This window comes from Arachis hypogaea, chromosome 10, assembly GCF_003086295.3.
Source record: "Arachis hypogaea cultivar Tifrunner chromosome 10, arahy.Tifrunner.gnm2.J5K5, whole genome shotgun sequence".
Taxonomy (NCBI): domain Eukaryota; kingdom Viridiplantae; phylum Streptophyta; class Magnoliopsida; order Fabales; family Fabaceae; genus Arachis; species Arachis hypogaea.
This window is the reverse complement of record NC_092045.1, coordinates 14,947,029-14,963,364: the sequence shown is the minus strand read 5'-3', so window position 1 is coordinate 14,963,364 and position 16,336 is coordinate 14,947,029. Positions and strand designations below refer to the sequence as shown.

Genomic DNA, 16,336 nt, shown 5'->3' with positions numbered 1-16,336 from the left:
TACGGTATAGATTCATGAAAATATTTATACCTATAGAAATGACGTATCTTAGTTTTTAAGTAACAAGTGGTGACTTATATGCTGTTTTTGTCAAGTCCAAACCCAAAAACAGTCATACCTTTGATTGATTAAAATAATTTGTCTGCTTAAAATATACGGTTTTTAATTTTGATATTGGAGAGTAGTTGGTGTTAGGCGTGGATATGGGGGGACTGGGTGCTTAACAAGGGTGTGGTGTTAGGAAGAATGCTATAACAGGAATCGGACCCAGCGATTCCCCCCCCCCCCCACGAATCGGACCCAGCGATTCCCCCCTCCCACGAATCGGAGCCAGCGTTTGGAGGAATCGGACCGTCCGATTGCACCCCCTTCCACGTGTCGGACAGCAGCTTCTCCCCAGGACGGTGCCCCAGCAGCCAGCATACCCCCTTTCCCCCACTTCCTCAGTCCGAAACATCATTTTCAAGCCTGAAACCCCATTTCTTCCTCTCTGAGTTCATCCTCTTCCTCCCTTCTTCTTCAAAAACTTTGCATGCAATAGAATCTGTGGAAATGGCTAAAAGACACAAAGTTAGAGATGTTGATCGTCCTGAACTTCACATTGTAAATTATCTGTCTAATCCTGATTATGTAAGTTAAATTTTTTAATTTTTTGCAAATTTCTGTATTTTAATTAAATTTTGTAGAAAATTTTTTTGTATTTTATGGTTAAATATTGCAGTTAGGTAGATAGATATGTAAATGTTGATTGTTACAGATTTTGTAAGAATTTTTTCGGAGTAGTATTAGAAATTTTAATTAATTAATAAAATCTGATGATTAATTTAAAAATTATAATATTAGCAATTATGATAATTTTTTGTTATTATGTTTAGATATTGTTAGTTAATTAGAAAATATGTTAAAAAAATTTTTGTAAGACCGTTAGAAATTTTGATTAATGAATAAATTTTGATGATTAAACTTATAAATTATGATTGTAAATTGTTTGTTATTATGTATAGATGTTGTTAGTTAGTTGGAGGAAATGTAAGATATTATTTTTCGAATAGATTTAGAAATTATAATTTAGTAACTTAGCTTTTATGATTCATGTTATAAATTATAAGTTTAGGAATTATTTCCACACATTTTTGTTGGAAATTATATATTTAGGATTTATTATAATTTTTTGTTGGAGAATATGTTAGAAATCTTTTTGTAATACGAGTAGATATTGTAGTTAACTAATTAACTTTTGTGATCAATGTTGGAAATTATAATTCTGATTTTGTAATAGATTTAGAAATTAGAATTACTTAATTTACTTTTGTTATTAATTTAAGAATTTATAATCCGGAACTGCATCATTAATAACGATATTTTTTAATATTAATTGCAAGGCCAATTTACTTAATACATAGTTCATTTGGGAAGAAAGGTAAATTATAAGAATTCAATTATAAATAAACTAAGAATACTAAAGTAACGTTAATTTCGTATGTTGTTAGTTAGACAATGTTTTTCAAATGTTGTTTGTAAATAGTTGAGAAGTTATAATTAACTAATTAATTATTATGATTAATTTTTGGAAATTATAATTATAGGAATTATGATAATCTTTTGAAGTTATGTTTACATGCTGTAGTTTGATCATTTGTTAGTTATTTTTTGTAATTGGACTAGAAAGTATGATCAATCGATTAAATAGTATGATTAATTTAAGTTGTAAATTAGTAATCATTCATGATTTGACTAGTAACATGTTATGTTTTTTCAGAGTTCACGGATGATGACATGTGACCTCCCACTGCCTCCTGATCGGTACCATCCAAGTGTAGAGGATCATTTACGGGTTACTGGGTTTTATCATGCCTCTCAGATTGGAGTAGTTCAATGCCAGAAAGCATTGATAAATGCTTTAGTGGAGAGGTGGCGGCCGAAAACACACACCTTCCACCTTCCGATTGGTGAGTGCACGGTGACCCTGGAGGATGTAGCCGTTATTTTGGGCCTCCCGACGAACGGCCTTCCGGTGACGGGGATGACCTTGAGCAGCTTTGAAGCATTGGAGGGTGAGTGTTTCCATCAGTTTGGGGTTGCACCGAGAAAGGCCAACTGCAGAGGGAGCGGCATAAAAATGACATGGCTTAGGAATCTAAAAGAACGTATACAACTGACTGACGAAAACAGTATGCAGAGGTACGTCAAGTGCCACATTATGTTGTTATTGGGTACTATCTTACTTGGAGACAAGTCAGGGGCATCTGTGCACTGAAAGTTTCTGCCTTTGTTCCGGGATTTTCATAGTATCAGTAATTTTAGTTAGGGATCGGCATGTTTGGCGCACCTATACCGGTCCTTATGCCAGGCATCTCGTTTTGATTGTAAAGAAATCGATGGTCCGTTAACACTTCTGCTAGCTTGGTTTTGGATCCGCCTACCCTATCTTGCGCCCTCTACTAGGAAACCACGCAGTTTTCCGCTTGCAAACAGGTAACATTGTCAACTTACTTGTTATGTTCATAATTCTATTTAAGATGTGCTAGTGACATAAATAATTTCAGGTGGCGTAACTGGGAGCGTGGTGACAATCGGTATAGATATCTTAGTCTCGCCCACTTTAGGAAGGCATTAGATGAGGTTCAGGAAGGGCATGTGTGTTTTTATTAGAAAATATTTGTCTCGAACTGAGGTTGACTGTTATTTGGCTTGTAATCACGTATGTCTTATGCTGTGTGCAGTTCGTGTGGGTTGCTTATGGTGTGGATCGCATTGATCCGGGCATAATCCCAGAAGACATCCTCCTGCACGCAGTAGTCTGGAGCGCTACGGTTCCGTTGATTTCATTCGAATCTATTGAGTGGCATGCAACGGATAGAATTAGAAGACAGTTTGGTTTTGTTCAGGGAGTTCCACCTGAGGAATGGAATCTGGGAAGGGCACATGGAGAAACACTGGCTGGTCCTAAGAATCTTGACTGGGCCACAGCCCCGTCCCATTCATGTTGGATTATGCACTGGACAAACAGGTATAATAACGTTCTGAGTGAGTATCTGGAACCTTCACAGCATCCGTTGGATGTTTACATGGACTGGTATCGTACACGGTATGGCAACCATTTGAAATTGTCAAATGTTGTGGTTCAAGAGAACGATGAAGGTGAACAAGTAATGGATGATGAGGGTAACCCAGGTATAAATGATGATGGTAGCCCAGTAATGGAGGATGAGGGTAGCCCAGTTATTGATGTAGCCAATGAAGAACCGGGGGCACAGTCACAGCCACATCCACCTCCACCTCCAGCTTCTCAAGAACAATTTCAGGCCTCGGTACCATATGTTGTTCAGACACAATTTACCCCGTCATACCCAATAGATCAACAATACTGGAGTACCCCACAGTGGGATGCAGGAGAGGGTGCTTCTTTTAGCCAGTTGCTTGGGTTCATGGCTGCGGATGCAGGGCAGTCACAATTTGGCCATCAACCTGAATTTATGCCCGGTAGGTATTCTTTGGACGCGAGGATTCCATGCCACACTGCCTCAGTTGCTTCTGGAGGTTTGGAAACTGGAGATTCCAGTAGAAGTGACGGCGGTCGGGGGATATTTAATAGCCGGAACCTACGGCGTGTATCAATGGGTCAGATTGAAGAAAATGCCGGGACAGGTGAGCATGAGACGAATGAGTATCTCGTGGATGAACCGGATGATGAGGATCAAGACGAGAGCGACGATGAGGAGATGGATGAGGATGAAGAATCCCGCAACAATGCCCCTGATGATGGGGATGATGCAGGTCCGACTTGATTTCACTGTCCATTGATTATGTTGCATTCGTCTCACGACTTGTGTCTTTATGATTATGTTTTGAACTTGTTGGTTTTTTTTTTTGCCTTTTTATCCCGTGTTTGCATCATTTTGGATAGTCTGTTTCATTAAATTATGTACAGGTGAGACAGGTAAACATTACAATCTCAGGGTGGACCCGCCACGTCGGAGCGCTAATCGATACACCCCGTCCATGTTCAAGAAGGCCAAGAAGAAATGCAAGAACATCGTCGAGAACATAAAGTGGGCAATAAGAAAGTAGTTGTGTTTGTATCATAAGTATCGTGTATGTATGTCGGAAACTCGTAATTTGAACTTAATATTGTGTATCTATGTTGAAAACTTGTATTTTGAACTTAATATTGTGTTTGTATGTTGGAAACCTGTGTATTAATTCTTTTAGTCATGCAAATTTAAGATATTTTACTTATCTTTTAGTCATATTAAATTAATTTATTTTTGTTTTACATTTAATCTTTCTTAAATTAATTACTTTTTAATTATATCATTATTAAAATAAAAATTAAACTTTGTTAAATATCTATAAATTAATATTTTTGTTTTATTTTTGTTATTGATAATTATATGATATCTATTAATATTAATATTTTTTAACATATATTTGAATAATGTAATAGATACTAATTAATTAATGAATTAGAAAATAAGTTAATTTGATAACTATGGTTGAACCAATGACCCAGTAACCCAGTAACTTAGTCGGGTCGATTGCCGGTTCGGTTCTGATAACTATGGTCATAAAGAAGTCTCAGGTGTCATAAAGAAGTTTCATGAAAGAACAATGTTCCGATAAACATAAACAAACGGATAAAAATAAACAAGCAAATGCCATAAAGTACTACAATGAAACATGATAGGCATAAATCTACTGTCCTGGGTTGCTGGGACCTACACCAGCTGACCGACGGCATCTACTTCGGCTGTGTCCCTCGGCTCCACATTGCCGACAACGCCTAGGAGCACGTAACATTCGTGTGTCCATTTCGTTCAAGAAACGTGTCATCCTCGGGCGACCTTTCATCACCCGTCTCAGGTTCGGATTCGGGACAAATCGAGGGCCGCTGTACACAGGCCACGTTGTGGGATTCCCCAGTGGCTGAAACCTAGCTCGGTAAACCCTTCGAACTTGGTCCATCTTGTAAACTTCGTGGACATACACTCGCCAATCCAGTCGCTGATTCGCACAACATGCAAAAACATGTCGACAGGGAATCCGATCCACCTGGAACTCACCACAGTCACATCGTTGTTGACGGAGGTCGACGGCATACTCAGTTCCACCTGGCATCTCACGAACCTCGAAGACCTCATTCATCCTGTCGAAGCAATTAACCTGGATGTTTGAACATGCAAGTTGATTTGCATTCAATTTCGACGTGACAACCTCAGAAAAAACATGTCCAGCTGTTATCCGCGACTCCGCCTCGGCTCTTTTTCTAGTGAACAACTCGTTAAGCCTGTAGAATGTGGCTTTGACAAGTGCAGTTATAGGAAGATTGCGTGCCCCCTTCAACACTGAGTTGATGCATTCCACTAGGTTTGTCGTCATGTGACCCCAGCGGTAGCCACCGTCATACGCCAACGCGTACTGTTCGCGTGGGATTCGGTTAAGCCAGTTCGTATATGCCTCGCCCCGTTCACGTAAACGCTGGTAGCGCTGTTCGTACTCGCGCACCGTCCTCGAATAACCTGCACAACAATCAAAGCCACACAAGAGAAGAATTCATGAGAAACGCTGCTTGAAGGTAACTCAGTTAATAACGAAATTCGAATTACTAAAATTTACCTATATTGACCACAAGTTTTTGCAGGTACGGTGCCGTGAACTTTCTCAAGAAGTTCGACTCTATATGCCTGATGCAAAACATGTGGAATGCTCTCGGGGGCGACCAAGCTCCGTTGCTCCGGGCAACAGCTGCATTGATGGATTCGTGCCTGTCAGAAATCAGTCCCACACCATCCCGAGTCACAACATGTTGTCGCAGGTTACTAAGGAAAAAGTGCCATGCATCAGAAGTCTCCCCCTCCACAATTGCAAACGCAATAGGGACGATATTATTGTTACCATCCTGTGAAACTGCGACCAACAAACAACCCTTATACTTTCCGTACAAGTGAGTCCCATCAACCTAGACAACTGGCTTGCAGTGTCTGAACACTCTAATGCAGGGGTAATAACTCCAGAAGACTCTGTGCAATACCCGGATATCAGTTACTTCCTCATCACCTTGATATGCAGACATAGTCTCGAAATGGACGATTGCTGATGGCTCCTTGTTACACATGGCCTGAAACCATATAGGCAAAGCTTCATATGATGCTTCCCAACCGCCAAATATTTTTTTCACTGCTTTTTGCTTCGCCAACCATGCTTTCCGATAGCTGATGGTGTAATTGAACTTCGACTGCACTTCCGCAATAACTGATTTCACCTTTATCGACGGGTCAGCCTCAACCAACGGCTTTATTGCTTCCGCAATTGTGTTCGAATCCAGCTTCGAATGATCCTGAGAAATAGTGGCTCTAGTACAAGTGTGAGAACCGTTGTACCTCCTTATAACCCAACAATACTTTCTGCTGATCATGCTAACCCTGATAAGCCAATCACACCCTGATCCATACTGTGTACACTTCGCATAGAAGGTCAACGGCTCCGACTCATACACACGGTAGTCTACGCCTCTTCGGATGGTATAATCTTTCACCGCCATCATAACAGCTTCCCTAGGAATTTCTACCATAGGAATTTCTACCACAACGACAGGCAAATCAAAATAATTTAAGGCAAATACATTTAATAACTGAAATTAAGACTACGTCAATGCTCCCTATATCCACATAAATATAAATATTATTCCTATCATGTTGTCATCCCACTTTTAACATCATACAAACATAAACACATAAAAAACTTTGGACGAATGCGCACAAATTAATTTTCACGTGACTTATATTCTTATTTACATCTATCAACATAGATTATTTCCCAAAGTCTACTACTTTCTATATTTATATGTTAATACGTACCGGCACTCATATATTCCGGAAACTCCGGCGCATGCATGGCTTCCAAGTCCAGAACCCGCATGAAGGACGGCTCCTCAAAGGGATCTTCGTTTGCAAGTGCATTTGCAACGTCTCCCACATTTGGAGCCACCACCCCGTCACCTTGATCTTCTTCTCCTTCTGGAGCAACAGCTTCGTAATTGCTTTCAAACTCTTCCTCACTGTCACTATCGTTTCTTCCCCTTCAATATTTCGGTCCGCTTCAGATTGTTCGAATTCGACGTACAATTCTATCACCGATATCTGACCGCGACTTTCAAAATACATTGAAAACATCTCCTGCATACTCGCTTCGTCGCTTACATACTTGGTTTGATACTGCATGAAACCACCAAATAGCGGTATGGGATATATGTATACCATACATGATATTTTTTTGGATATCTGAAAACCTATCTTCTCACAAATCACACCTTTTAGCTCCTCAAATGAGATTGTGAACGGAATAACAATATCTAACGGCTTCTCACAACTAAATCTCACTCCTTCAGATGTTTGTAATAGAATCTGACCAAAATAATATACACTAAGTGTAACTCTATCAACCATTTTTCATACTCTCATACATAAATATCTACACACACACACACACACACAAAATTTTTTGTGTGCAACAAAACGAACCCAACGACTCCATAAAAACAAAAAAAAAATTCTGCCAGAAAACGGACCCAACAACTCCATGATAAAAAAAAATTATCTGCCAGCAAACGGACCCAACGAGTCCATGAATAAAAAAAAAAAACCCACTAAACGTACCCTCCGATTCCACTTTCATACACAAAATAAAAAAACTTAAATTTGGTCCCTTGAGGAATCGGACCCTACGATTACTACCTACAAGTTCAACTTTTTCTCCCGCGCAAGGCAATCGCTCGGTCCGACTCCCCCCTGCCATGGCTCAGAAAAAGTTGCCCCACACCATTGTCTAACACCACCATATTCCATATCCCTGCACAACTCATCCACCCGTCCAATATTGAAAAAACTGAGCCTAAAATATAATTACCAGTTAGAGTTACAATTTTTTTTATTGGGCCAAACAAAAATGAGACCAATCATAAATTTTAGCTAAAAGTCTACAATAACTAAATGTTAGTTTTCTTCATTTTTTTTTTGTTATTTTTTTCTTTTTAACATTTTATTTTATTTTTTTATATTTAAATATAATAAAATAAAAAATTTGATTTGATCAGAAAATAAGAATCTATGGTCGTCCACTTTCTAGACTAGACAACCTCGGCCTTTTATTTTATTTCTCCTGTTTATGTTATTAAGATTATATCTATTATAATTATTTAGTATTTAAAATGTTATTTATAAAAGAATTTTAATTTTTAAGTAAAATAAAATTTATGTGATATAAAATAATCATTTCTGTTAAATAACTTGGTACAATTTTAAATAATTTGATCTCATTTTTGTTAAATAATAAATCTTTTAATAACTATTCATTGGTACACTAAATACTACTAATGTGATAAGCTGAAATAATATTACATCAAAATAATTTTATCAGAAAATAAATAATACACTATTAAATTGGTTTTTATATTTATCAAAATAAATCATTTTTTGCTATATACATATAATATTACAATTTTTTTGCAGAACTAATTTAATTATAGTTTAATTATTTTATTAGTTTCTATAGTTTGATCAAAATTGTAATTAGATCTATATTTTTTTTAATTGGATTCTTATACTGTTTTTAATTTTATAATTAGATTCTTATCAATATAAAAATATTAACGTTAACGAAATATTTTTTTTAAATAAAAATACTTACAATTAAAAATCTAATTAAATCTTTGACTAAGTTTTTTAAAAAAAATATTTTATTAATAGTGTACCAATCAATAATTATTAAAAGACTTATTATTTAACAAAAATGAGACCAAATTATTTAACAGAAATTGATCGTTTTATATCAAATAAATTTTATTTTACTTGAAAATTAGAATTCTTTTATAAATAACATTTAAAATTCTAAATAATTATAAGACATAATCTTAATAACATAAATAGGAGAAATGAAATAAAAGGAGGAGATTGTTTAGTTTAAAAAGAGGACGTCGATAGATTTTTATTTTTTGGTTAAACAAATTTTTATTTTGTTATATTTAAATGTATAAAAATAAAATAAAATGTTAAAAGAAAAAAAAAGATAACAACAAAAAAATAGAGAAAGCTGACATTTACTAATTTTAAATTTTTAGCTAAAATTTATGATTGATTTAATTTTTGTTTGGCTTAATACAAAAAAAATTAACTTTAATTATTAATTATATTTTAAGCAGACAAATTATTTTATGTGTTGTCAGTTATCAATCAAGACATGATAGTTTTTAAATTTGGGCTTGACAAAATCAGCATATAAATCACTAGGCGTCATTTAAAAACTAAGCCACGTCATTTTTATGGGTATAGATATTTTTATCAATTTATACCGTAGTATTTTTTTTGATATTTTTATCACGGTAGAAATTTAATTACAAAATTTTATATATTATAAAAATCTAATTAATAAAAAATATAAAAACTTAATTAAAAATTTAATTTTTTTCTCAAAGATAAATGTTATTTTATTAATATAAAATAAAAGTGTTTCCATAAGGAAGTACAAAAGAATTGGGTATTCCCATTTATCACCAACTGTGACTGAAAGACTAAGAGTTTAAAGAAGAGTAAAATAAGAGTAAAAAAAATTAGCAGCATCTATCAGGTATGGCTCACGAGTTCACACACTAAACTGCTAGCTTCTTTCACTATCTCTGGTGCCGGGCTTATTACCTTCTCAAAAACACACTGATTCCTCGCTTTCCAAGTGCTTCAACACAGCGCCGCTATGAGGATGGTCTTTTGTCTACCGTCCAATTGAGCCGCTGCCCAGGATAAGACGCGTTGCCACCAATTAAAAAATGTCTCTTCTTCTCTCATCCATAGAGGTCAGGGGTTATTAAGTTTAGTCTCCATATTATTGAAGATAGGGGGCATTGGAACAAAGCATGAGAAATTGATTCAGCCTTCAACATGCATCTTGGACAAGTGGCAGGAGTGGATGCGAACCGGCTGTGGACTTATTCCAACACTGGAAGCTTTTCATGAAGACTTTTCCATAGAAAAATCTTAATTTTATGTGGTAATTTCAACTCCTAAATGCTATTCTAGACTCTGTTGTGTATGTTCTGGGGCCTCAATGAAGTAGGAGAATGAAAGAATCCATAAGCAATTTTGTATCCTGACCCAACTTCATATATACCAGATTTTGTCCAGCACCAATTAACTTCATCCTCCTCCTCTGTTGGTTTGATTGAAAAATTTTTATTGCATATATCAACTGAAAAAATCGACTCAATCAGATTTCTATTCCAGCTTCTATCAGGATTTAGTAACGCACTAACGTAATACACTTGCAGATCTGGCGGGATTGTGAGTGCATTTTGAGGGACATGAAAAGGCACTGGTGGTGGGAGCCAGGGGTCATGGAAGATGCGAACATTAGTGCCAGAGCCTATTTTCCATAACAAGTCTTTCTCGATCACCTTGCGCCCTTCAAGAACACTTCTCCAGCCCCACGACGGTACGCTTCCTATCTCTGCATGTAGGAAATCTGTATATCTGAAATATTTAGCTTTGAGCATTCTTGATATAGTAGAATTAGGGTATTTCATTAGACGCCAACATTGTTTTCCCAATAAAGCCAAATTTTGCGCCCTTAAGTCCTTGATCTCCAGCCCTCCATCTTTCTTTGGTCTCGTCATTGTGTCCTATTTAATCCAAACCATTCTTCGTTCTGCGCCTTTTTGACCCCACCAAAATTGCGAGAGCATGCTATGAATCTCAGTCAATAGCGTGTCCAGGAGCTTGAAACAAGAGAGTGTATAAATAGGAATCGCCTCCCCCACCGCTCTCAATAGCATGTGCCTACCACCTGATGACAATAGACTTCTTTTCCAACCCATAATCCTCTTCTGAACTTTATCCTTGATAGCTCCAAAGGTTGCTTTCTTTGATTTTTGAACTATAGAGGGCAGTCCCAGGTATTTGTCTTGTGCTCCGATATGTTCAATATTTAGTGTCTAAGCAATTGCTAGTCTTGTGTTCTGAGGTGTGTTGTGACTGAAAAAGATAGTTGACTTATTCAGATTGACTTTTTGCCCACTGAAACTCTCATAGATCTCTAGCAATTCTAGAATACTTTGGCTTGTATTAGGTGTACTCTTGCAAAAAGGATTGAATTATCAGCAAACAAAAGGTGATTAACTGTTTGGCATCTCCGATTAACTTGAACTCCTTGAATTAATCTGTTTTGCTATGCCTTGTGTAGCAAGAAGGAAAGCCCTTCTGCACAAAAAAGAAAGAGATATGGAGATAGGGAGTCACCCTGTCGGATGCCCCTATTTGGCCTAAAATAGCCAAAAGGTTGACCTTCCACAACGATAGAGTAAGAAACAGTCGTTACCAATTCCTTAGTCCAGTTAATCCATTTAGCATCAAAGCCCAGCTTATCCATAATATACCATAAAAAATGCCATTCGACCCTATCATAAGCCTTGCTCATGTCTAGTTTAATAGCCATCTCATGCTTTGCCCCACTTCTCTTATTTTTCAAATAGTGCATACATTCATGGGCAATTAGGATATTATCTGAAATGAGTTTACCTTTGAGAAACGCACTCTGATTTGGGCTTATAATTTTATTCATAATACCTTGTAATCGATGCACCATAACTTTAGAAATAATTTTATACATAACTGAAGACAAGCTGATCGGTCATACCTGAGTCATGTCATTAGCATCTGGCACCTTTGGAATCAAACAAATTTGAGTATGATTGAAGCTTTTTAGAATTCTGCCACTGTGAAAGAAACTTCTTACTGCCTTAAAAACGTCACCTCCAACTATATCTCAGAAAAAGTGACAAAACTTAGCTGTAAACTCGTCATCACCAAGAGCACTTTGAGCGTGAACACTAAATGTAGCTCTTTTGACCTCATCCATAGTTACTGGTCTTTGGAGCCTATGGTTCATGGAAGCTGTAACCTTTGGCTCCAAATCCTCTAAGTATGGATTCGGATCAGCCGAACAAGAAGAAGTAAAAATATCGCAAAAGTAGTCTTCAGCTATCTTTGCAATATCCTCCGGTTTCGATGTAATCTCATTGTCCCTCCCCACTAATCTCCAAATTATGTTCCTTCGCATCCTTGATTGAAATTTCTGGTGAAAGAATCTAGTATTCTGATCTCCTTCTTTTAGTCACTTGACTCTAGATTTTTCTCGCCAATAGCTCTCTTCTTTCAAATATGCCAGCTCCAACTTCTTCTCCAAACTGGTAACCTTCTCTCCCCATTGATTCCAGCCACCCGCAACTCCTCTAGTTTAGCTTGAAGGTCCTCAATTTCTTTTCAAGAGTTTGCTTTGTGAGTTTTCTGCCATTGAACTAGTCTATGTCTACAAACTTTCAACTTTTGGGCCAAGGAGAACATAGCTGAGCCTACAACTTCCATTCTCCACACTTCACTGACAATTCTCTTGACATCCTCTTCTCTACACCAACGTTCCTGGTATTTAAACCGCCTTTTACTATGCCAGGATTAAGGTTCGGTTTCCATCAAAAGTGGAGCATGATCCGAGCCTGACTTTGTGAGCCTGTGCACCACTGCATTCGGAAACTTCAACTTCCATTCCATCCCAACTAAATAGCGGTCAAGCCTCTCCTTCACCAAATCCTCTCCTTGTCTTCGATTTGTCCACGTGAAAGGGTGCCCCACCATTCCAATATCTACTAATTCGTTACTGTCAATAAAATTAGTGAATGTTGCAATGGTGGTTGCTGATTTTTGGCCTCCACCCTCCTTTTCCGCTTGGCTTGTTATAACATTAAAATTGCCTGCTATTACCACTTTTCCTTCCAGGTGTTGGCTCATTGTTGTAAGCTCCTCAAACTGTAAGGATCGAATTTGTTCCGAACAACTCAAATGGACACCAATGAACGCCCATACCTCACTGCTTCCGACTTCCTTAATTTCGGCTGCCACAAAGAATTCTCCACTGCTAATAATTTGAACACTGATGCTGTCCTTCCAAGCTAGCACAAGTCCTCCTGCCTCTCCTGCCGGGTTAACAATATGCCAGTTTTCATAGCCGCATACCCGAAGTTTTGCTTCCACCTGTCGAGATTGGTTCTTTGTTTCACTTATAAACACAATCTCGGGGGAGTGGGATTTACAGATCCCTTTTAAGGTGTGAATTGTCAGGGGTCTCCCCAAACCCCGACAATTCCAAACTATAGTTCTCATGGCGCCTTGGGTGCCATTTGTAGGCTGGCACCCTCCACCATCTCTTCAACTGCATTTTCATCCTCTATTCTCGCTTTCTTTGTAGATCCTTCAGCTATACCACTCATCAACCTTTTTTTGGGTTCACTTTTAGTATCTGACTCTGCAGCACCTTGTCTTACTAACCTTTTCCACTTCCTACCTTTCTCTGTGGTGAGACACTGCCCAATAGCGAATTGCATAAGCTGCCCTTCATCCTCCTTGGTATTGGACTAACCAGCTATGATAACCTCCATGCATTCTGTTCTAGAATTGGCTGATTGAGGTAACTCAGGTGCTACCCTATTACCAGTGTCTTGTGGTTTCAAATTTTGTTTCCCTTCTTGCATTGACATCCCTGCAAATTCTTCCAATAAGTAGTTTAAGACCGGTTTTTTCTTACGTTGAGTGGCCTTATTCTGGTTTTAGGTTGAGTTGTTGAATGCTCTTTCTCCTTCAGAGTAGATTCGCGTTCCCACTTGGCTGGCTTTAACCCATTCGCCAATGTCATCCTCTTTTACCATCTCACTCTTTGTGTCCTTCAGCAGATCATGGCAGTTTTTCACCTCGTGCCCCAATTTTGCGCAATAGGTACAGAACTTTCCAAGTCTCTCATAGCGCAGTGCCACTTCTACCTCCTTTTTATTAGATCCTGCCACTATTAACTGATCTCTCACTTGCCTGGCAGCATCAATATTGATTTTGGTCTTCACAATCCTAGTTTCTCTGCCTCGCATCTGAAATTTACCTACCTCCAACACTGTGCCCAATTTTTCTCCCAATTTACGTCCAACTTCGAGGGTTTTAAACGATTCTGGCAAACCCCAAAATTGAACCTAAACTGGAAAATTGGAAATAATCTCTTCATCACAGTTCTGATCTTCCTTCCATCTCTTGACATGGAGCACATAATCTTTGAATAGCCATGGAGAACCACGTTCAACACGCAAGACATCCACTTCTTTATTAAAAAAGAATTGGAAGGAATTATCCCCTTTATCACTCACGCTAAATCCTTCCGGGTTTCCCCATATAGCCTTTAAAGCATTCCCCATGGTTCCAATTGAGAAGGTTTTGGAAGCAAAGAGTCTACCATAGAGACTATTGGAGCAAGCGTTAATACCTTATGATATGTCTGCCTCTTCCAGTAGAATCACATTCCTACCTCCTTTCTGGTTGTCTTCCTCGGTCCGATCTTCATCCCTCGTTGTCTCAGCCATGCAGATTACGGAGACTTGTATTGAGATTTAATTGACGTTGACAATGTAGCCTTGACGGCAATAGGAACTCCATTAAGAAACCCTAACAGAGCACTAAAAAACTCTAACAGAGCACTAAGCTAGTTATTTATAATTATCTTAATTAAAAATTTAATAAAACTATAAAAATTTATAATTAAATTTTATATAAATTCATATCGAAGACACAAACATTTCTATTTTATTTTATTTTTTTGGTTAGTTTAGAGGATAAAGATATGGAAATTCGAGACACCTCAAAATACTTGTCTGATGTAATAAAAAATGATCACCACCACTCTCATCATTAGGGGTGGCAATAGGTAAGGTAGGATTTGAATCCAACCCTAACCTTACCCGCGGGTTGAGAATATCCCAACCCTAACCCTACCCGTTCTCAATCCGCGGGTACTCGACCATATCCACGGGTTACAAAAAAGATGCAAAATTATTATATAATTTTATGATAATTTAAAATAGAACTGACTTCTATGTAAAAAAAAAGTATTAAATTATTAATTAATGATATTTTTTTAGTGGCTAAGGATCTTTTACATTTAGTGAAAAGTCTTTGGTTCAACATCCACTTAAAACATATTTTTATATAAATATATAACATATACATATATAGGGTGCGGGTTGGTCGAGTAAGGTTGAGACTCAATCCGCATCCTACCCGATCCGCACGAAAATCCAACCCACATTCTACTCTACCCGTTGCGAATCGGGTTAACAACCCTACCCGATCAGATGGGATCGAATTGGATACCCGCAGATAGGATACATGTTACCACCCCTAATCATCACCACTACCATACGAAGAGAAAAAAGCTGTTGCGGACTTGCAGACCAGAGTTAATGGTGAGAGTGGACTGTGATGACTATGAGCTTAACATCAAGAAAGCCCTCTCCTCATTAAATGGTAACTCTCATTTGTGATTAGTCCTATTTTCTTTCTTTGGTGACATTATGTCTATTATGTTATTCAACATTTTATTTTATCAACATTATAAATTAGTCTGGCAATAAGAAATACTGGTCATGCCATGAGTTAGTTATTTAATTTTTTGTGTTCAAATTGACAAATATAATTTTATTATTATATAAGATATGAAATTTATTGGATATAAATTCACATCTTAATATTGAAAGAAAAAAATTCATATGTAAATTATTGTATTTGTATGTCAATATTTTTATTTTAGATTTTAATATGATCATCATTTTAACATTTAAATTTTTTATTTTAATTCTTAAAAACTGTATTTATTAATGAATTTAATTTAACATAAAAAATTTTGTACGCTTATTTAATCAAAGTCATACATTTAGATGACTAGCAGGTTTAAAAATCAGTTATTTTTACTAACAATATATCAATAGTGTACGCATAAAAATTAAATTATATTTATTAATATATATGTTTAAATACTTAGATTTTCAATATACAAATATCCCTATAATAATAGAAAAATTGATGCAAACCGACTCAGTCCACTTAAAAAAAAAATTCAAAACATTTCTCAAACAATTTAAGATTACTTTGATTAAGGAACTAACCTATTAATAACATTATATTCATATATTGTTAGGATAAAGAATTGATCATTCAATTTTTTTTTCATTAAAAATAAATTGGTGGTTAGTGTAACATCTTAGTTTTTTAATCATATTTATTATTTAATAATTAATTAATTAAATTTATAATAATTTAAATTTTAACTTTAAAAAATAAAAAGTTAAAAAGAGAAATCACTAATTATACTAAATTTTTAATCATCAATAAATCACTAATTATACTAAATTTTTAATCATCAATAAACAAATTTTCAAGATCAACAATACTCTGTTCTCTAAAAGAACTTATTGTTAGCTTCTTTA

The 16,336-nt window shown here is 36.5% G+C and overlaps 2 protein-coding genes across 2 annotated transcripts; both read right to left on the bottom strand.

Moving 5' to 3' along the window:
* Window positions 1-4,695: 4,695 nt before the first annotated feature.
* Window positions 4,696-7,259, bottom strand: LOC112717355 (uncharacterized). The gene is made up of 6 exons (XM_025769415.1): window positions 7,123-7,259; window positions 6,858-7,078; window positions 6,422-6,579; window positions 6,032-6,337; window positions 5,617-5,959; window positions 4,696-5,519 (listed from the first exon to the last, which is right to left on the bottom strand). The coding sequence occupies exons 1-6, from the start codon at window positions 7,257-7,259 to the stop codon at window positions 4,696-4,698; spliced, it is 1,989 nt and encodes a 662-aa protein (XP_025625200.1).
* A 5,235-nt stretch (window positions 7,260-12,494) lies between these two features.
* LOC140175591 (uncharacterized) lies at window positions 12,495-13,199 on the bottom strand. The gene has a single exon (XM_072204110.1). It carries the CDS (start codon window positions 13,197-13,199, stop codon window positions 12,495-12,497), a length of 705 nt encoding a protein of 234 aa, XP_072060211.1.
* Between the last annotated feature and the right edge of the window lie 3,137 nt (window positions 13,200-16,336).